Source organism: Catharus ustulatus, chromosome 1 (assembly GCF_009819885.2).
Source record: "Catharus ustulatus isolate bCatUst1 chromosome 1, bCatUst1.pri.v2, whole genome shotgun sequence".
Taxonomy (NCBI): Eukaryota; Metazoa; Chordata; class Aves; order Passeriformes; family Turdidae; genus Catharus; species Catharus ustulatus.
In genome coordinates, this window is record NC_046221.1 from 164,374,270 (window position 1) to 164,394,666 (window position 20,397).

Genomic DNA, 20,397 nt, shown 5'->3' on the forward strand with positions numbered 1-20,397 from the left:
GGTTTTGGGATTTGGGGTTTTTGGGATTTTGGGATTTGGGATTTTTGGGATTTTGGGGTGTTTGGGTCCCTCAGAAGTGGGCGGTGACGCGATCGATCTCCAGGAGGTCGTCCAGGATCTGTGGGGGGAGGTGAAAAGTCAGGGACTCACCTGTGTGAGCCTCACCTGTCCCAAACCTCACCTGGTCTGAGCCTCACCTGGTCTGAATCTCACCTGTCTGAATCTCACCTGTCCCAAATTTCACCTGTCTGAATCTCACCTGGCCTGAGCCTCACCTGTCCCAAATCTCACCTGTCCCAAATCTCACCTGTCTGAATCTTACCTGGCCCAAATCTCACCTTGTCTGAATCTCACCTGTCCCAAATTTCACCTGTCCAAAAACCTCACCTGTCCTGAACCTCACCTGTCCCAAATCTCACCTGTCCCAAATCTCACCTGTCCTGAGTCTCACCTGGTCTGAGCCTCACCTGTCCTGAGTCTCACCTGGTCTGAGCCTCACCTGTCCCAAACCTCACCTGTCTGAATGTCACCTGTCTGAATCTCACCTGTCCCAAACCTCACCTGTCTGAATGTCACCTGTCTGAATCTCACCTGTCCCAAACCTCACCTGTCTGAAATCTCACCTGTCCCAAACCTCACTTGTCCCAAATCTCAGCTGTCTGAATCTCACCTGTCCTGAACCTCACCTGTCTGAATCTCACCTGTTCCAAATTTCACCTGTCCCAAGCCTCACTTGTCCCAAATCTCACCTGTCCAAAACATCACCTGTTCCAAACCAGCCCCACACCTGTCCCACCCCTGTCCCACCCCTGTCCCAGGTGACACTCACGATGTCAGGTGTGGTGCCGATCTTTTTGGCCAGCTCTCCCCTCTCCATGGCGCTCAGGTACAGGAACCTGCCCAGCAGTTCCCCGTCCAGCACGTTGCGCACGGCGTTCTGCAGCAGGCGCCGCTCCGACTGCAGCAACCTGCACAGGTGGGACAGGGGGGACAGGTGGGACAGGGGAGACAGGTGAGGGACAGGTGACACACAGGTGAGACATGGGAGACAGGTGAGACAGGGCAGACAGGGGGGACAGGTGAGACAGGTGGGACAGAGGTGAGGGACAGGTGGGACAGGGGAGACAGGTGTGACAGGTGGGACAGGGGAGACAGGTGTGACAGGTGGGACAGGGGAGACAGGTGGGACAGGTGGGACAGGGACAGGTGAGACAGGTGAGACAGGGACAGGTGAGACAGGTGGGACAGGGGAGACAGGTGAGACAGGGGAGACAGGTGAGAGACAGGTGGGACAGGTGAGACAGGGACAGGTGAGACAGGTGAGAGGTGAGACAGGTGAGACAGGGACAGGTGTGACAGGGGAGACAGGGACAGGTGAGACAGGTGAGAGGTGAGACAGGTGAGACAGGGACAGGTGTGACAGGGGAGACAGGGACAGGTGAGACAGGTGAGACAGGGACAGGTGAGACAGGTGGGACAGGGGAGACAGGTGTGGGACAGGGGAGACAGGTGAGACAGGGGAGACAGGTGAGAGACAGGTGAGACAGGGACAGGTGAGACAGGTGAGGGACAGGTGAGACAGGGGAGAGACACAGGTGAGACAGGTGGGACAGGTAAGACGGGAGAGACAGGTGAGGGACAGGTGAGCACAGGTGAGATACAGGTGAGATACAGGTGGGACAGGTGGGACAGGTGGGACAGGTGAGATACAGACAGGTGTGACAGGTGAGACAGGTGAGACAGGTGAGGGACAGGTGGGACAGGTGAGACGGGAGACAGGTGAAGGACAGGACAGGTGAGACAGGTGTGGGAAATTGGGACAGGTGAAACAAGTGAGGGACAGGTGTGGAACAGGACAGGTGAGAGAGGACAGGGGAGAGACAGGTGTGGGACAGGTAAGAGACAGGAGAGACAAGTGAGGGACAGGTGAGGGAAAGCTCAGGTGTGCCCAGGTGAGCCCAGGTGTACCCAGGTGTACCCCAGGTGTGCCCAGGTGTATCCCAGGTGAGCCCAGGTGTGCCCAGGTGTGCCCAGGTGTGCCCAGGTGTACCCCAGGTGTGCCCAGGTGTATCCCAGGTGTGCCCAGGTGTGCCCAGGTGAGCCCAGGTGTGCCCAGGTGTGCCCAGGTGAGCCCAGGTGTGCCCAGGTGTATCCCAGGTGTATCCCAGGTGTCCCCAGGTGTATCCCAGGTGTATCCCAGGTGTCCCCAGGTGTATCCCAGGTGTCCCCAGGTGTCCCCAGGTGTATCCCAGGTGTGCCCAGGTGTGCCCTCACCTGAATGCCCGCGGGTTGAGCCCCGCCAGGTGCGGCAGGGCGGAGCTCAGCGCGTTCTGCAGCATCAGCAATCTCCTGTAGGTTTTCTCCTGCATGGGCAGCAGCAGCCCCAGGCCCCCGTCCAGCGTCGCTGCAAAAGGGACACACAAATGTGACACCAAATGTGACACCCCAAATCTGAACCCCAAATCCTAACCCCCCAAATTCCAACTCCCAAACCCTGACCCCAAATCTGAACCCTAAATACTGACACCCCAAACCCCAACCCCAAATTCTGACACCCCAAATCTGAGCCCCAAACCCCAACCCCAAATTCTGACACCCCAAATTCTGACACCCCAAATCCCAACCCCAAATTCTGACACCCCAAATCTGAGCCCCAAACCCCAACCCCAAATTCTGACACCCCAAATCTGAGCCCCAAACCCCAACCCCAAATTCTGACACCCCAAATCCTGACACCCCAAATTCCAACCCCAAATCCTGATCCTAAATCCTGACACCTCAAACCCCAACCCCAAATCCTGACACCCCAAATCCTGACACCCCAAATTCCAACCCCAAATTCTGACACCCCAAATCCTGACACCCTAAATTCCAACCCCAAATTCTGACACCCCAAATCCTGACACCCCAAATCCCGACCCCAAATCCTGATCCTAAATCCTGACACCCTAAACCCCAACCCCAAATTCTGACACCCTAAATTCCAACCCCAAATCCTGATCCTAAATCCTGACACCCTAAATTCCAACCCCAAATTCTGACACCCTAAATTCCAACCCCAAATCCTGATCCTAAATCCTGACACCCTAAATTCCAACCCCAAATTCTGACACCCCAAATCCTGACATCCCAAACCCCAACCCCAAATCCTGACACCCCAAATCCTGACACTCCAAATTCCAACCCCAAATTCTGACACCCCAAATCCTGACACCCAAAATTCCAACCCCAAATTCTGACACCCCAAATCCTGACACCCCAAATTCCAACCCCAAATCCTGACACCCCAAATCCTGACACCCAAAATTCCAACCCCAAATCCTGACCCCAAATCTGAGCTCAAATCTGAGCCCCAAATCCCGACCCCAAATCCTGATCCTAAATCCTGACAACCCAAATTCCAACCCCAAATCCTGATCCCAAATCCTGACACCCCAAATTCCAACCCCAAACCCTGATCCTAAATTCTGACACCCCAAATCCTGACACCCCAAATTCCATCCCCAAATTCTGACACCCCAAATCCTGACACCCCAAATCCTGACACCCCAAATTCCATCCCCAAATCCTGACACCCCAAATCCTGACACCCTAAATTCCAACCCCAAATTCTGACACCCCAAATCCTGACACCTCAAATTCCAACCCCAAATTCTGACACCCCAAATCCTGACACCCCAAATCCTGACACCCCAAATTCCAACCCCAAATTCTGACACCCCAAATCCTGACACCCCAAACCCCAACCCCAAATTCTGACACCCCAAATCCTGACACCCTAAATTCCAACCCCAAATTCTGACACCCCAAATCCTGACACCCCAAATTCCAACCCCAAATCCTGATCCTAAATCCTGACACCCCAAATTCCAACCCCAAATCCTGACACCCCAAATCCTGACACCCCAAACCCCAACCCCAAATTCTGACACCCCAAATCCTGACACCCCAAACCCCAACCCCAAATCCTGATGCTAAATCCTGACACCCCAAATTCCAACCCCAAATCCTGACACCCCAAATCCTGACACCCTAAATTCCAACCCCAAATTCTGACACCCCAAATCGTGACACCCCAAATTCCAACCCCAAATCCTGACACCCCAAATTCCAACCCCAAATCCTGACACCCTAAATTCCAACCCCAAATCCTGACACCCCAAATTCCAACCCCAAATCCTGACCCCAAATCTGAGCTCAAATCTGAGCCCCAAATCCCGACCCCAAATCCTGATCCTAAATCCTGACAACCCAAATCTGAGCTCAAATCCTGACACTCCAAATCCTGACCCTGAATCCCAAACCCAAATCCCAACCCCAAATCCCAACCCCAAATCCTGACCCCAAACTCATCCCCAGCTCTGATTGGTGCTCAGAGATGCAGGATGGGCCCTGCCTCAGGTGTGCCCAGGCGTCCCCAGGTGTGTCCCAGGTGTGCCAGGTGTGTCCCCAGGTGTCCCCAGGTGTCCCCAGGTGTTCCCCAGGTGCCCCCAGGTGTTCCCCAGATGTCTCCAGGTGTGTCCCACCCGTCCCCAGGTGTGTCCCACCCATCCCCAGGTGTGTCCCAGGTGTCCCCAGGTGTGTCCTACCTCTCTCCAGGTGTCCCCAGGTGTGTCCCACCCGTCCCCAGGTGTGCCCCTCACCGAACCAGGTGATGTGCTTGCTCTCCCAGGTGTTCCCAGATGTTCTCAGGTGTCCCCAGGTGTGTCCCAGGTGTCCCCAGGTGTGTCCCAGGTGTCCCCAGAAGTGTCCCAGGTGTCCCCAGGTGTTCCCCAGGTGTGCCCAGGTGTGCCCAGGTGTGTCCCACCTGTCCCCACCCGTCCCCAGGTGTGTACTCACCAAACCAGGTGATGTGCTTGTTCTCCCAGGTGTGTCCCCAGGTGTCCCCAGGTGTGTCCCAGGTGTCCCCAGGTGTCCCCAGGCGTCCCCAGGTGTCCCCAGGTGTGTCCCAGGTGTCCCCAGGTGTGTCCCCAGGCGTCCCCAGGTGTCCCCAGGTGTGTCCCAGGTGTCCCCAGGTGTGTCCCCAGGCGTCCCCAGGTGTCCCCAGGTGTGTCCCAGGTGTCCCCAGGTGTGTCCCTCACTGAACCAGGTGATGTGCTTGTTCTCCCAGGTGTGTCCCAGGTGTCCCCAGGTGTATCCTATCTTTCCCCAGGTGTCCCCAGGTGTGTCCCAGGTGTCCCCACCCATCCCCAGGTGCGTACTCACCGAACCAGGTGATGTGCTTGTTCTCCCAGGTGTTCCCCAGGTATCCCCAGGTGTGTCCCACCCATCCTCAGGTGTGTCCCAGGTGTCCCCAGGTGTCCCCAGGTGTGTCCCAGGTGTGTCCCAGGTGTCCCCAGGTGTCCCCACCCGTCCCCAGGTGCGTACTCACCGAACCAGGTGATGTGCTTGTTCTCCCAGGTGCTGGAGCGCCGGTTGGGCCCCTCGGCGTGCCCGCGGCACGGCGTGCGCCAGAAGGTGTTGACGTGCGCGCCCACGTGGAAGTCGGCGCGGCGCAGCAGCCGCAGCCCCCCGAACGACTCCTTGGCTGGGGGGGGACAGGTACGGCTTAGCTGGGCTCAGCTGGGCTCACCTGAGCTCACCTGAGCTCAGCCGGCCCCGCCCCGCTCACCTTCAGGCAGGTACATGTACACCAGCAGGTTCCGGTCGCGGTCCGACACTGCGGGGGAGGGAGTTGGCAGAGTTAACCCAAATTTATCCAAATTTTCCCAAATTCAACAACATTTAACCCAAATTACAAAAATTTAAACTGAATTTACGAAAATTTAACCCAAATTTAACCCAAATTTTCCAAAATTCAATCCAAATTCCACCAAACTCAACCAAAACTCAACCCAAACTCAACTAAACCAAATTAACCCAACCCAAACTCAACCAAACCAAACTAAATCCAACTGAACTCAACTAAACCCAACCCAAACTCAACCCAACTAAACCCAACCCAAACTCTACCAAACCCAACCCAAACTCAACAAAACCCAACTAAACTTGACTCAAACTCAACTAAACTCAACCCAAACTCAAACCCAACTAACCCAACCCAAACTCAACCCAACTAAATTCAACCAAACCCAACTAAAGTCAACTAAACTCAACCTAAACTCAACTAAACCCAATCCAAACTCAATCAAACTCAAACACAAACTCAACTAAATCCAATCCAAACTCAATTAAACCTTACGAAACCCAACCCAAACCCAACTAAACCCAAGCAAACCCAACCCAAACTCAATGAAACCCAACCAAACTCAACTAAATAAAACCCGAACTCAAAAAACCCAACTAAACTCAACTAAACCCAACTAAACCAAACTGAACCCAACTCAAACTCAACCAAACCCAACTAAACCCAACCAAAACTCAACCAAACCCAACCAAACTCAACCAAACCCAACTAAACTCAACCAAACCCAACTAAACCCAACCAAAACTCAACCAAACCCAACCAAAACTCAACCAAACCTAAACAAACTCAACTAAATCCAGCTATGGTCAACCTCACTCAACTTCACCCAACTAAACCCAACTGTTGTCAACCAAACCCAACTAAACCCAACCCAAACTCAACCAAACCAAATTAAACCCAACCCAAACTCAAATAAACCCAACTAAACCCAACCCAAACTCAACTAAACCCAACCTCACCCAACTAAACCAAACTAAACCAAACTATGGTCAACCAAACCCAACAAAATCCAACCCAAAACCAACTAAACCCAAAGTCAACCACACCCAACTAAACCCAACCAAACCCAACTAAACTCAACCCAAACTCAACCAAACCCAGCTACGGTCAACCTCACCCAACTAAACCCAACCAAACCCAATGAAACTCAACCCAAAACACACTAAACTCAACCCAAACTCATCCAAACCCAACTAAACTCAACCAAACTCAACCACACCCAACTACAGTCAACCAAACCCAACTAAACCCAACCCAAACTCAACCAACCCAACCAAACCCAACCCAACCGTCACCAAACTCCCGCCCCAGGCCGTGTCCGTACCCAGGAATCCCAACTGGCTGCCGTCCACCATGAAATCCACGCTGTACACCTCCAGCGGCTTCGCGTCCTGCAGGGGACACGCCCGTCACCGACACCGGCACCGGGGGTGGCACCTGGGCGTCCCCATAGAGCCCAAGAGTCCTCCAAGAGCCCTGAGTTTCCCCTAGGTGTCCCCCAGAACCCTCAGGTGTCACCCAGGTGTCACCCAAGACCCTCAGGTGTCCTCAAGATGCTCAAGTGTCCCCAGAAATGTCCCCCAGGACTCTCAGGTGTCATCCAAGACCCTCAGGTGACCCCCAGGTGTCCCCAACACCCTCAGGTGACCCCAGAACACTCAGGTGTCACCCAAGACCCTCAGGTGTCCCCAGAAATGTCCCCCAGGACCTTCAGGTGTCCCCCAGCACCCTCAGGTGACCCCCAGGGCCCTCAGGTGACCCCAGAACACTCAGGTGTCACCCAGGACCCCTGGATGTCCCTTGAGATGTCCCCAGGCCCCTTGAGGGGGTTTGGTGGCCTTAGGGTGGATTTGGTGGCCCTGGGAGTGGTTTGGTGGCCTGGTGGCCCCAAGGTAGCTCTAGTGGCCCCATGAGAATTTGGTGGCCCTTGATGGGTTTGTTGCCCCGTGGGGGTTTGGTGGCCCCAAGCCTGGTTTGGTGGCCCCAAGGACAGTTTGGTGGCCCCATGTGAGTTTGGTAGTCCCAGTAGGAGTTTGGTAGCCCCAAGGCCAGTTTGGTAGCCCCAAGGAAGGTTTGGTAGCCCTGTGTGGGTTCGGTAGCCCCAAGGCCCATCCAGTAGCCCCACAGGAGTTTGGTAGCCCCAAGGAAGGTTTGGTAGCCCCGTGTAGGTTTGGTAGCCCCAAGGAAGGTTTGGTAGCCCCAAGGAAGGTTTGGTAGCCCCATGTGGGTTCAGTAGCCCCAAGGAAGGTTTGGTAGCCCCAAGGAAGGTTTGGTAGCCCCGTGTGGGTTCAGTAGCCCCACAGGAGTTTGGTAGCCCCGTGTGGGTTCGGTAGCCCCGATCCCCATCCGGTAGCCCGCGCGGCGCACCCGGCTGACGAGGGACAGCGTCTTGCTCTCCTCCTGGTAGCGCAGCAGCGAGATGCTCTTCATGAGGTCGGCGGCCAGGATGAAGCTCTTGACGCTGATCATCTGGTGGATGTAGAGCTGCGTGTCGATGAACGCCATCCCCGTCAGCTCGTTGTCCTTGAGGCTCCACAGGAAGATCTGGGGACACAGGGACACCTTGGTGGCACTGTGGTGGCCTTTGAGACCTCCCTGGTGGCCTTTGACACCTCCCTAGTGGTCCCTGTCACGTCTCTAGTGGCCATCCCAACCCAAACCCAACGAACATTGAGTGGCCACCAAGGTTGGTTCATTGCCCTTCAAAGTCTACAGAGAGCTCTAAGGGGACAGGGACACCTTGGTGGCACCATGGTGGCCCCTCAACACCTCTTTGGTGGCCATTGACACCTTCCTGGTGGCCCTTGACACCTCCTTGGTGGCCTGTGACACCTTCCTGATGGCCCTTGACATCTCCCTGGTGACCATCTCAACCCAAACCCATCCAACAATGAGTGGTCACCAAGGTTGGTTCGTTGTCCTTGAGGCTCTACAGGAAGATCTGAGGGGACACAGTGACACCCTGAGGTCACCATGGTGGCCTTTGACACCTCCATGGTGGCCCTTGACACCTCTGTAGTGGCCATCCCAACCCAAACACAACGAACACTGAGTGGTCACCAAGGTTGGCTCGTTGTCCTTGAGGCTCTACAGGAAGATCTGGGGGGACAGGGACAACTTGGTGGCACCGTGGTGGCCTTTGAGACCTCCCTGGTGGCCCCTGTCACGTCTCTGGTGGCCATCCCAACTCAAACCCAACGAACATTGAGTGGCCACCAAGGTTGGCTCATTGCTCTTGAGGCTCCACAGGAAGATCTGGGGACACAGGGACACCTTGGTGGCACTGTGGTGACCCTCAACACCACCTTGGTGGCCTTTGACACCTCCCTGGTGGCCCCTGACACCTCTGTAGTGGCCATCCCAACCCAAACCCAATGAACACTGAGTGGCCACCAAGGTTGGCTCGTTGGCCCTCAGGCTCCACAGGAGGATCTGAGGAGACACAGTGACACCCTGAGGTCACCTTGGTGGCCTTTGACACCACCTTGGTGGCCTGTGACACCTCCTTGGTGGCCTGTAACACCTCCCTGGTGGCCCTTGACATCTCCTTGGTGGCCATCCCAACCCAAACCCAATAAGGAATGAGTGGCCACCAAGGTTGGCTCGTTGTCCTTGAGGCTCCACAGGAAGATCTGGGGACACAGGGACACCTTGGTGGCACTGTGGTGACCCTCAACACCACCTTGGTGGCCTTTGACACCTCCCTGGTGGCCATCCCAACCCAAACCAAATAAACAATGAGTGGCCACCAAGGTTAACTCGTTGTCCTTGAGGCTCCACAGGAAGATCTGGGGGGACAGGGACACCTTGGTGGCACCATGGTGGCCCTCAACACCTCTTTGGTGGCCATTGACACCTCCCTGGTGGCCTCTGACACCTCCCTGGTGGCCATCCCAACCCAAACCAACACTGGGTGGCCACCAAGGTTGGCTCGTTGGCCCTCAGGCTCCACAGGAGGATCTGAGGAGACACAGTGACACCCTGAGGTCACCTTGGTGGCCTTTGACACCTCCATGGTGGCCCCTGTCACCTCCCTGGTGGCCTTGGACACCTCCCTGGTGGCCTCTGACACCTCCCTGGTGGCCATCCCAACCCAAACCCAACTGGCATTGAGTGGCCACCAAGGTTGGCTCATCCTTGAGGCTCCACAGGAAGATCTGGGGACACAGGGACACCTTGGTGGCACCGTGGTGACCTTTGAGACCTCCCTGGTGGCCTTTGGCATCTCCCTGGTGGCCATCCCAACCCAAATCCAATAAACAATGAGTGGCCACCAAGGTTGGCTTGTTGGCCCTTGGGCTTCACAAGAGGATCTGGGGGGACAGGGACACCTTGGTGGCACCGTGGTGACCTTTGAGACCTCCTTGGTGGCCCCTGACACCTCCTTGGTGGCCCAGGTGTGCCCAGGTGTGTTCCATGTGTCCCCAGGTGTGCCCAGGTGTATCCCAGCTGTCCCCAGGCGTATCCCAGGTGTGCCCAGGTGTGTCCAGGTGTGCCCAGGTGTCCCCAGGTGTATCCCAGGTGTGCCCAGGTGTGTCCAGGTGTGCCCAGGTGTCCCCAGGTGTATCCCAGGTGTGCCCAGGTGTATCTCAGGTGTGCCCAGGTGTCCCCAGGTGTGCCCAGGTGTCCCCAGGTGTATCCCAGGTGTATCCCAGGTGTGCCCAGGTGTCCCCAGGTGTGCCCAGGTGTCCCCAGGTGTGTCCCAGGTGTATCCCAGGTGTGCCCAGGTGTCCCCAGGTGTATCCCAGGTGTATCCCAGGTGTCCCCAGGTGTATCTCAGGTGTGCCCAGGTGTACCCAGCTGTACCCAGTTGTACCCAGTTGTACCCAGGTGTGCCCAGGTGTGCCCAGGTGTACCTTTTGCCCGATGGCAGACACCAGGTAGCCGTGGCAGTGGCACAGCGCCGTCACCGGCCCCTTCTGCTCCTTCTCGTAGAGCACCTTGAACTTGTTCTTGGTCAGCGGCTGCCCCGGCTCCGGCACCACCTCGATCACGTCCAGGATCAGGATCTGCAACAGGTGAGCACAGGACAGGTGAGCACAGCACAGGTGTGTGAGTGTGGGGCACCACCTCGATCACGTCCAGGATCAGGATCTGCAACAGGTGAGGGTGGCACAGGTGAGGGGGGGACAGCTGAGTGTGGGACAGGTGAGGGTGGGACAGGTGAGAGGGGACAGCACAGGTGTGTGAGTGTGGGGCACCACCTCGATCACGTCCAGGATCAGGATCTGCAACAGGTGAGGGTGACACAGGTGAGGGGGAGACAGGTAAGGGTGGGACAGGTGAGCACAGGACAGGTGAGGGTGGCACAGGTGAGCACAGGACAGGTGTGTGAGGGTGGGACAGCACAGGTGTGTGTGTGGGACACCACCTCGATCACGTCCAGGATCAGGATCTCCAACAGGTGAGGGTGGGACAGGTGAGCACAGCACAGGTGTGTGAGTGTGGGGCACCACCTCGATCACGTCCAGGATCAGGATCTGGGGACAGGTGAGCAGGGGACAGGTGAGCACAGGACAGGTGTGTGAGTGTGGGGCACCACCTTGATCACGTCCAGGATCAGGATCTGCAACAGGTGAGCAGGGAACAGGTGAGGGGGGGACAGTACAGGTGTGTGAGTGTGGGGCACCACCTCGATCACGTCCAGGATCAGGATCTGGGGACAGGTGAGCAGGGGACAGGTGAGCACAGGACAGGTGAGCACAGGACAGGTGAGGGTGGGACAGGTGAGAGTGGGACAGGTGAGCACAGGACAGGTGAGGGTGGGACAGGTGAGGGTGGGACAGGTGTGGGTGGGACAGGTGAGAGTGGGACAGGTGAGGGTGGGACAGGTGAGTACAGGACAGGTGAGTGTGGGACAGGTGAGCACAGGACAGGTGTGTGAGTGTGGGGCACCACCTCGATCACGTCCAGGATCAGGATCTGCAACAGGTGAGCACGGGACAGGTGAGGGGGGGGACAGGTGAGGGTGGGACAGGTGAGGGTGGGACAGGTGAGCACAGGTGAGTGTGGGGCACCACCTCGATCACATCCAGGATCAGGATCTGGGGACAGGTGAGTGTGGGACAGGTGAGGGTGGGACAGGTGAGGGTGGGACAGGTGAGCACAGGTGAGTGTGGGGCACCACCTCGATCACGTCCAGGATCAGGATCTGCAACAGGTGAGCAGGGGACAGGTGAGGGTGGGACACACAGGTGAGGGTGGCACAGGTGAGTACAGGAAGGTGAGAGTGGGACAGGTGAGCACAGGACAGGTGAGGGTGGCACAGGTGAGTACAGGAAGGTGAGAGTGGGACAGGTGAGCACAGGACAGGTGAGGGTGGCACAGGTGAGTACAGGAAGGTGAGAGTGGGACAGGTGAGCACAGGACAGGTGAGAGTGGGACAGGTGAGCGTGGGATACAGGTGTGTGTGTGTGCGACACAGGTGAGGGTGACACAGGTGAGCGTGGGACAGGTGAGCACAGGACAGGTGAGGGGGGGGACAGGTGAGCACAGGTGTGTGAGTGTGGGGCACCACCTCCATCACGTCTAGGATCAGGATCTGCAACAGGTGAGCATGGGACAGGTGAGCGTGGGACAGATGAGGGTGGGACACACAGGTGAGGGTGGCACAGGTGAGCACAGGCAGGTGAGGGTGGGACAGGTGAGGGTGAACAGGTGAGGGTGGCACAGGTAAGGATGGGACAGGTGAGCATGGGATACAGGTGTGTGTGTGCGACACAGGTGAGGGTGACACAGGTGAGCGTGGGAAAGGTGAGCACAGGACAGGTGAGGGTGGGACAGGTGAGGGTGGGACAGGTGAGCATGGGACAGGTGAGAGTGGGACAAGTGAGCACAGGACAGGTGAGGGTGGGACAGGTGAGGGTGGGACAGGTGAGTACAGAACAGGTGAGTACGGGACAGCACAGGTGTGTGAGTGTGGGGCATCACCTTGATCACGTCCAGGATCAGGATCTGGGGACAGGTGAGCACAGGACGGGTGAGTGTGGGACAGGGGAGGGTGACACAGGTGAGTGTGGCACAGGTGAGAGTGGCACAGGTAAGGATGGGACAGGTGAGCGTGGGACACATAGGTGAGTGCTGGGATATCCTCTCAGGTGTGTGTGGGACACACAGGTGTGCCCAGGTGCCCCCAGGTGTATCCCAGGTGTCCCCAGGTGTATCCCAGGTGCCCCCAGGTACGCACCCTGCCCCGACAGGTGACCTCCTCGCCCTGCATCAGGCAGGTGCCCACGGCCACGTAGCCCTTGAGGCCCGACACCGTCTCCTCGGAGCGCAGCGACACCGTCTTCATACAGGTGACGTGTTCCCACTCCTCCAGGGCGATCCTGCACAGGTGAGGGCAGGTGGGGTCACAGGTGAGCTCAGGTGAGAACAGGTGAGCTCAGGTGAGCACAGGTGAGCACAGGTGAGCACAGGTGAGCTCAGATGAGCACAGGTGAGCTCAGGTGCGTTTAGGAGGGCACTTAAGGGGGTTCCCAGTTGGATTTTGGGGTTCCCAGTTGAATATTTTGGGGTTCCCAGTATGATTTTGGGGTTCCCAGTATAATTTTTGGGGTTCCCAGCGGGATTTTTGGGGTTCCTGAGAATATTTTGGGGTTCCAAGTATAATTTTTTGGGTTCCCAGTATGATTTTTGGGTTTCCCACTATAATTTTTCAGTTCCCAGTATGATTTTTGCCATTCCCAGTATAATTTCCCATTCCCAGTACGATTCTGGTCCCACCTGGTGTTGAGGATGGCCTCCCAGTTGGATTTTTAGGGTTCCCAGTATAATTTTTGGCATTCCCAGTATGATTTTTAGGGTTCCCAGTGGGATTTTTGGGTTTCCCAGTATAATTTCTCAGTTCCCAGTATAATTTTTGCATTCCCAGTATGATTTTTGCATTCCCAGTATGATTGTTCCCCACCTGGTGTTGGGAATGGCCTCCCAGTTGGATTTCTAGGGTTCCCAGTTAGATTTTTGGCATTCCCAGTATACTTTTTGGGTTTCCCAGTATAATTTTTGCCATTCCCAGTATGATTTTTGCCATTCCCAGTATAATTTTTGCATTCCCAGTATGATTTAGTCCCACCTGGTGTTGGGGATGGTCTCCCAGTTGGATTTCTAGGGTTCCCAGTTAGATTTTTAGGGTTCCCAGTATAATTTTTGCCATTCCCAGTATAATTTCTCAGTTCCCAGTATGATTTCCCAGTTCCCAGTACGATTCTGGTCCCACCTGGTGTTGGGGATGGCCTCCCAGTTGGATTTTTAGGTTTCCCATTATAATTTTTGGCATTCCCAGTATGATTTTTAAGGTTCCCAGTTAGATTTTCAGGGTTCCCAGTGGGATTTTTGGGTTTCCCAGTATAATTTCTCAGTTCCCAGTATAATTTTTTACATTCCCAGTATAATTTCCCAGTTCCCAGTATGATTCTGGTCCCACCTGGTGTTGGGGATGGCCTCCCAGTTGGATTTTTAGGGTTCCCAGTTGGATTTTTAGGGTTCCCAGTGGGATTTTTGGGTTTCCCAGTATAATTTTCCAGTTCCCAGTATAATTTTTGGCATTCCCAGTATAATTTCTCAGTTCCCAGTATGATTTAGTCCCACCTGGTGTTGGGGATGGCCTCCCAGTTGGATTTTTAGGGTTCCCAGTTGGATTTTTAAGGTTCTCAGTTGGATTTTTAGGGTTCCAAGTGGGATTTTTGGGTTTCCCAGTATAATTTTTGGGTTTCCCAGTATAATTTTCCAGTTCCCAGTATAATTTTTGCCATTCCCAGTATAATTTTTGCATTCCCAGTATGATTTTTGCATTCCCAGTATGATTGTTCCCCACCTGGTGTTGGGGATGGCCTCCCAGTTGGATTTTTGGGGTTCCCAGTTGGATTTTTGGGGTTCCCAGTGGGATTTTTGGGTTTCCCAGTATGATTTCTCAGTTCCCAGTATAATTTCTCAGTTCCCAGTATAATTTCCCAGTTCCCAGTACGATTCTGGTCCCACCTGGTGTTGGGGATGGCCTCCCAGTTGGATTTTTAGGGTTCCCAGTATAATTTTTGGCATTCCCAGTATGATTTTTAGGGTTCCCAGTGGGATTTTTGGGTTTCCCAGTATAATTTTTCAGTTCCCAGTATAATTTTTTACATTCCCAGTATAATTTCTCAGTTCCCAGTATGATTTGGTCCCACCTGGTGTTGGGGATGGCCTCCCAGCTGACGGGTGAGATGAGCTGGATGCTGAACGCCTCCTGCTGGGGGGGCACGTAGCGCTCGTCTGGGGGGACACGGGCGGTCAGCACTGGGGGCACTGGGGGGACTGGGGGGACTGGGATGGGCTGGGAGGGACTGGGAGGGACTGGGATGGACTGGGGGGACTGGGGGGACTGGGGGGACTGGGGGGACTGGGGGGACTGGGAATACTGGAATGGACTGGGGGGACTGGGGGGACTGGGGGGACTGGGATGGACTGGGATGGACTGGGGGACTGGGATGGGACTGGGAGGGACTGGGGGGACTGGGATGGACTGGGGGGACTGGGATGGACTGGGAGGGCCTGGGGGGACTGGGATGGACTGGGGATACTGGGATGGACTGGGGATACTGGGATGGACTGGGGGGACTGGAATGGACTGGGATGGACTGGGAATGGGGACACTGGGATGGACTGGGGACACTGGGATTGTGGATACTGGGATGGACTGGGGATAATGGGATGGACTGGGGATAATGGGATGGACTGGGAGAACTGGGGATACTGGGATGGACTGGGGGGACTGGAATGGACTGGGGACACTGGGGGGACTGGGACTGGGGATACTGGGGATACTGGGATGGACACTGGGGATACTGGGATTGGGGATACTGGGAATGGGGATACTGGGGAGACTGGGATGGACTGGGAATACTGGGGATACTGGGAATACTGAGGATACTGGGATGGACTGGGGATACTGGGACTGGGGAAACTGGAATTGGGGATACTGGTGATACTGGGGATACTGGGATGGACTGGGGGGACTGGGATGGACTGGGACTGGGGATACTGGGGATACTGGGACTGGGGATACTGGGATAGACTGGGACTGGGGACACAGAGACTGAGGATACTGGGGGTACTGGGATAGACTGGGGATACTGGGATGGACTGGGGGAACTGGGATGGACTGGGGGGACTGGGACTGGTAATACCTGGGATAGTGGGGATACTGGGAATGGGGATACTGGGGATATTGGGAATACTGGGGATACTGGGATGGACTGGGGAGACTGGATTTGGGGATACTGGGACATGGGACACTGGGAATGGGGATACTGGGACTGGGAATACTGGGATGTACTGGGGATACTGAGGATTTGGGATACTGAGGATTTGGGATACTGGGGATACTGGGAGTGGGGATACTGGAGATACTGGGAGTGGGGATACTGGGAGTGGGGATACTGGGGGGACTGGGATGGACTGGGATGGACTGGGGACACTGGGGATACTGGGATGGACTGGGGACACTGGGGATACTGGGATGGACTGGGGATACTGGGATGGACTGGGATGGACTGGGACTGGGGACACTGGGATTTGGGATACTGGGGATACTGGGAGTGGGGATACTGGGGATACTGGGGATACTGGGATGGACTGGGACTGGGGACACTGGGACTGGGGACAGAGCTCCCCAGGTGTCCCCAGGTGTGTCCCAGCTCCCCCAGGTATCCCCAGGTGCCCCAGCTGTCCCCAGCTCTCCCAGGTGTGCCCCGGTGTCCCCAGCTGTCCCCAGGTGTCCCCAGCTCTCCCAGGTGTGTCCCAGCTCTCCCAGGTGTCCCCAGGTGTGTCCCCAGGTGTGTCCCTGCCCTCACCTCTCTCGATGCTCTCGAACTCCTTCTCCTCCCCCGTCATGCGCGGGATCCGCGTGCAGGGGTGGGGGGAGCTCGTGGCCACCGCGTACACCTGGGGAGGGGACACACCTGAGAGACCCCCAACGTCACCTGGGACCCCCCCCAAACATCACCTGGGGAGGGACACACCTGAGAGACCCCCAACATCACCTGGGACCCCCCCAAAATCACCTGGGAACCCCCAGAGACCCCCCAACATCACCTGGGGAGGGGACACACCTGAGAGACCCCCAACATCACCTGGGACCCCCCCCAAAATCACCTGGGGAGGGGACACACCTGAAAGACCCCCCACGTCACCTGGGACCCCCCAACATCACCTGGGGAGGGGACACACCTGAGAGACCCCCAACATCACCTGGGACCCCCCAACATCACCTGGGGAGGGGACACACCTGAGAGACCCCCCAACATCACCTGGGACCCCCCAGAGACCCCCAAAATCATCTGGGGGGGGTGACACACCTGAGAGACCCCCAAAATCACCTGGGACTCCCCTGAGACCCCCCAGACATCACCTGGGACCCCCCCCAAAATCACCTGAGTTCTGGGCATGGCCCAGGTGTGTCCAGGTGAGTTCTGGGCACGGCCCAGGCGTGTCCAGCTGTGCCCAGGTGAGTTCTGGGCACAGCTCAGGTGTGCCCAGGTGTGCCCAGGTGAGGTCTGGGTATGGCCCAGGTGCGTCCAGGTGAGTTCTGGGTATGACCAGGTGTGCCCAGGTGAGTTCTGGCCATGCCCAGGTGTGTTCTGGCTCTGCACAGGTGAGTTCTGGGTGTGCCCAGGTTTGCCCTGAGTGTTCTCAGTGTCCCCAGGTATGCCCAGGTGTGTTCTGGCCGTGCCCAGGTGTGCCCAGGTGAGTTCTGGTCATGCCCAGGTGTGCCCCCAGCCCCGCCCACCTTGGACTCCACGTGGTAGGCGACGTAGTGAGCGGTGCAGCGCAGGGGGATCTTCCTCACGGGCCAAGGGGCGTCGTAGGACAGGTACGCGGGGAGCACGCTGATCCTCAGCTCACCCTGAGCCAAAAAACACAGCCAGGTGTGTCACAGGGACAGGTACAGGTGAGCAAAACACAGCCAGGTGTGTCACAGGTGTGTCACAGGTACAGGTACAGGTGAGTACGCTGATCCTCAGCTCACCCTGAGCCAAAAAATCCAAAAATATCCCAAAAATGAACCCAAAACACAGCCAGGTGTGTCACAGGGACAGGTACAGGTGAGCACACTGATCCTGAGCTCTCCCTGACCCCAAAACACAGCCAGGTGTGTCACAGGTGTGTCACAGGTACGGGTACAGGTGAGCACGCTGATCCTCAGCTCACCCTGCCCCAAAAAACACAGCCAGGTGTGTCACAGGTACAGGTGAGCACGCTGATCCTCAGCTCACCCTGAGCCAAAAAATCCCAAAATGAACCCAAAACACAGCCAGGTGTGTCACAGGTACAGGCACAGGTGAGCACGCTGATCCTCAGTCACCCTGATCCCAAAATATCCAAAAATGAACTCAAAATGGCTCAGGTGTGCCCAGGTGTGCCCAGGTGCACTCACCTGGTGGTTGAAATACAGGAAGCCCTTGGGGCTGTTCAGGTGCCCCCCCAGGTGTGCCCAGGTGTGCCCAGGTGTGCCCAGGTGTATCCCAGTTGTCCCCAGGTGTCCCCAGCTGTCCCCAGGTGTCCCCAGCTGTACCCCAGCTGTCCCCAGGTGTACCCAGGTGTCCCCAGCTGTCCCCAGCTGCCCCCAGGTGCCCCCAGCCGCCCCCAGGTGTCCCAGGTGCGCTCACCTGGCGGTTGAAGTACAGGAAGCCCTTGGGGCAGTTGACGTTGTGGAAGGGGGCGAAGGATTCCACGGGGCCGTCGATGGCCATGGGGTGCAGGCGCAGAGCGCCCCGGCCCGTCAGCAGCATCCAGTGCGGGGAGGGGCCGCAGATAAACACCTGGGACAGGTGAGGGACAGGTGAGGGACAGGTGAGGAACACCTGGGAATGGGGACAGGTGACAATGGGGACAGGGACACCCAGGAATGGGCACTCAGAGCGCCCCGCCCCGTCAGCAGCATCCAGTGCGGGGAGGGGCCGCAGATGAACACCTGGGACAGGTGAGGGACAGGTGAGGGACAGGTGAGGGACACCTGGGAATGGGGACAGGTGACAATGGGGACAGGTGAGGGACACCCAGGAATGGGCACTCAGAGCGCCCTGCCCCGTCAGCAGCATCCAGTGCGGGGAGGGGCCGCAGATAAACACCTGGGACAGGTGAGGGACAGGTGAGGGACAGGTGGGACAGGTGACAATGGGGACAGGTGACAATGGGGACAGGGACACCCGGGAATGGGCACTCAGAGCGCCCCGCCCCGTCAGCAGCATCCAGTGAGGGGAGGGACCACAAATGAACACCTGGACAGGTGAGGGACAGGTGAGGGACACCTGGGACAGGTGAGGGACAGGTGAGGGACACCTGGGAATGGGGACAGGTGAGGGACACCTGGGAATACCCAGAGACCCCCAGGAATGGGGTACTCAGAGCCCCCTGCCCAGATTTGGGGTCCCAGTCCGGTTTTGGGGTCCCTGTCTGTTTTTGGGGTCCCTGCCCAGCTTTGGGGTCCCTGCACAGATTTGGGGTCTCTGTCTGTTTTGGGGTCCCTGCCCAGGTTTGGGGTGCCCCCCAGCTCTCCCCCCATAGATTTGGGGTCCTTGCCCAGATTCCCCCCAGATTTGGGGTCCCAGGCAGGTTTTGGGGTCCCTGCCCAGATATGGGGTCTCTGCCCAGATCCCCCCCAGGTTTTGGGGTCCCTGCCCAGCTTTGGGGTCCCTGCCCAGATTTGGGGTCTCTGCTCCGTTTCAGGGGTTTCTCCCCCATGGATTTAGAATTTCCCCCAGAGATTTGGGGTCCCTGCCCAGATCCCCCCCAGATTTGGGGTCCCTAGAAGGTTTTGGGGTCCCTGGAAAGTTTTGGGGTCTCTGCTTGGTTTGAGGGGTTCTACCCCATGGATTTCAGATTTCCCCCAGAGATTTGGGGTCCTTGCCCAGGTTTGGGGTCCCTGCCCAGATCCCCCCAGATTTGGGGTTCCTGTCTGTTTTTGGGGTCCATGCCTGGTTTTGGGGTCTCTGCTCAGTTTTGGGGTCCCAGGCAGGTTTTGGGGTCCCTGCCCGTTTTTGGGGTCCCTGTCTGTTTTTGGGGTCCCTGTCTGTTTTTGGGGTCCCCAGCAGGTTTTGGGGTCTCTGCCCAGATTTGGGGTCTCTGCTCAATTTCAGGGGTTCTCCCCCATGGATTTAGGATCTCCCCCAGAGATTTGGGGTCCCTGCCCAGATCCCCCCCAGATTTGGGATTTCCCCCCCAGAGATTTGGGATTTCCCCCCCAGATTTGGGATCCCTGCCCAGATTTGGGGTCCCTGTCTGTTTTTGGGGTCCCTGCAGGATTTTGGGGTCACCCCAAAGACCCCCTATAGATTTGGGGTCCCCATCATAGATTTAGGATTCCTCCAATAGATTTGGGGTCCCTGGCTGTAGATTTGGGGTCCCTGCTCAGATTTGGGGTCCCTGCCCAGCTCTCCCCCTATAGATCTGGGGTCCCAGGCAGGTTTTGGGGTCTCTGCTCAATTTCAGGGGTTCTCCCCCATGGATTTCAGATTTCCCCCAGAGATTTGGGGGTCCCTGCTCAGGTTTTGGGGTCCCTGCCCAGATTTGGGGTCCCTGCTCGGTTTCAGGGGTTCTCCCCCATGGATTTAGGATTTCCCCCAGAGATTTGGGGTCCCTGCCCAGATACCCCCCCTATAGATTTGGGGTCCCTGTTTGTTTTTGGGGTCCCAGCAGGTTTTGGGGTGCCCCCCACTCACCCCAGAGTACCCATA

The 20,397-nt window shown here is 56.8% G+C and overlaps 1 protein-coding gene across 1 annotated transcript in view; it reads right to left on the bottom strand.

The window, feature by feature from the left end:
- The window catches only part of CPSF1 (cleavage and polyadenylation specific factor 1), a 72,380-nt gene continuing 51,983 nt past the window's right edge, over positions 1-20,397 (bottom strand). Inside the window, exons 26-38 of the mRNA XM_033072442.1 lie at positions 18,331-18,483; positions 17,451-17,567; positions 16,516-16,606; positions 14,851-14,935; positions 12,873-13,014; positions 10,543-10,695; positions 8,054-8,230; positions 7,011-7,077; positions 5,612-5,659; positions 5,372-5,527; positions 2,275-2,404; positions 830-968; positions 1-118 (exon numbers count right to left, since the gene is read on the bottom strand). Coding sequence (XP_032928333.1) covers positions 71-118; positions 830-968; positions 2,275-2,404; positions 5,372-5,527; positions 5,612-5,659; positions 7,011-7,077; positions 8,054-8,230; positions 10,543-10,695; positions 12,873-13,014; positions 14,851-14,935; positions 16,516-16,606; positions 17,451-17,567; positions 18,331-18,483 — 1,506 coding nt within the window. The 3' untranslated portion in view covers positions 1-70. The remainder of the gene's footprint in view (positions 119-829; positions 969-2,274; positions 2,405-5,371; positions 5,528-5,611; positions 5,660-7,010; positions 7,078-8,053; positions 8,231-10,542; positions 10,696-12,872; positions 13,015-14,850; positions 14,936-16,515; positions 16,607-17,450; positions 17,568-18,330; positions 18,484-20,397) is intronic.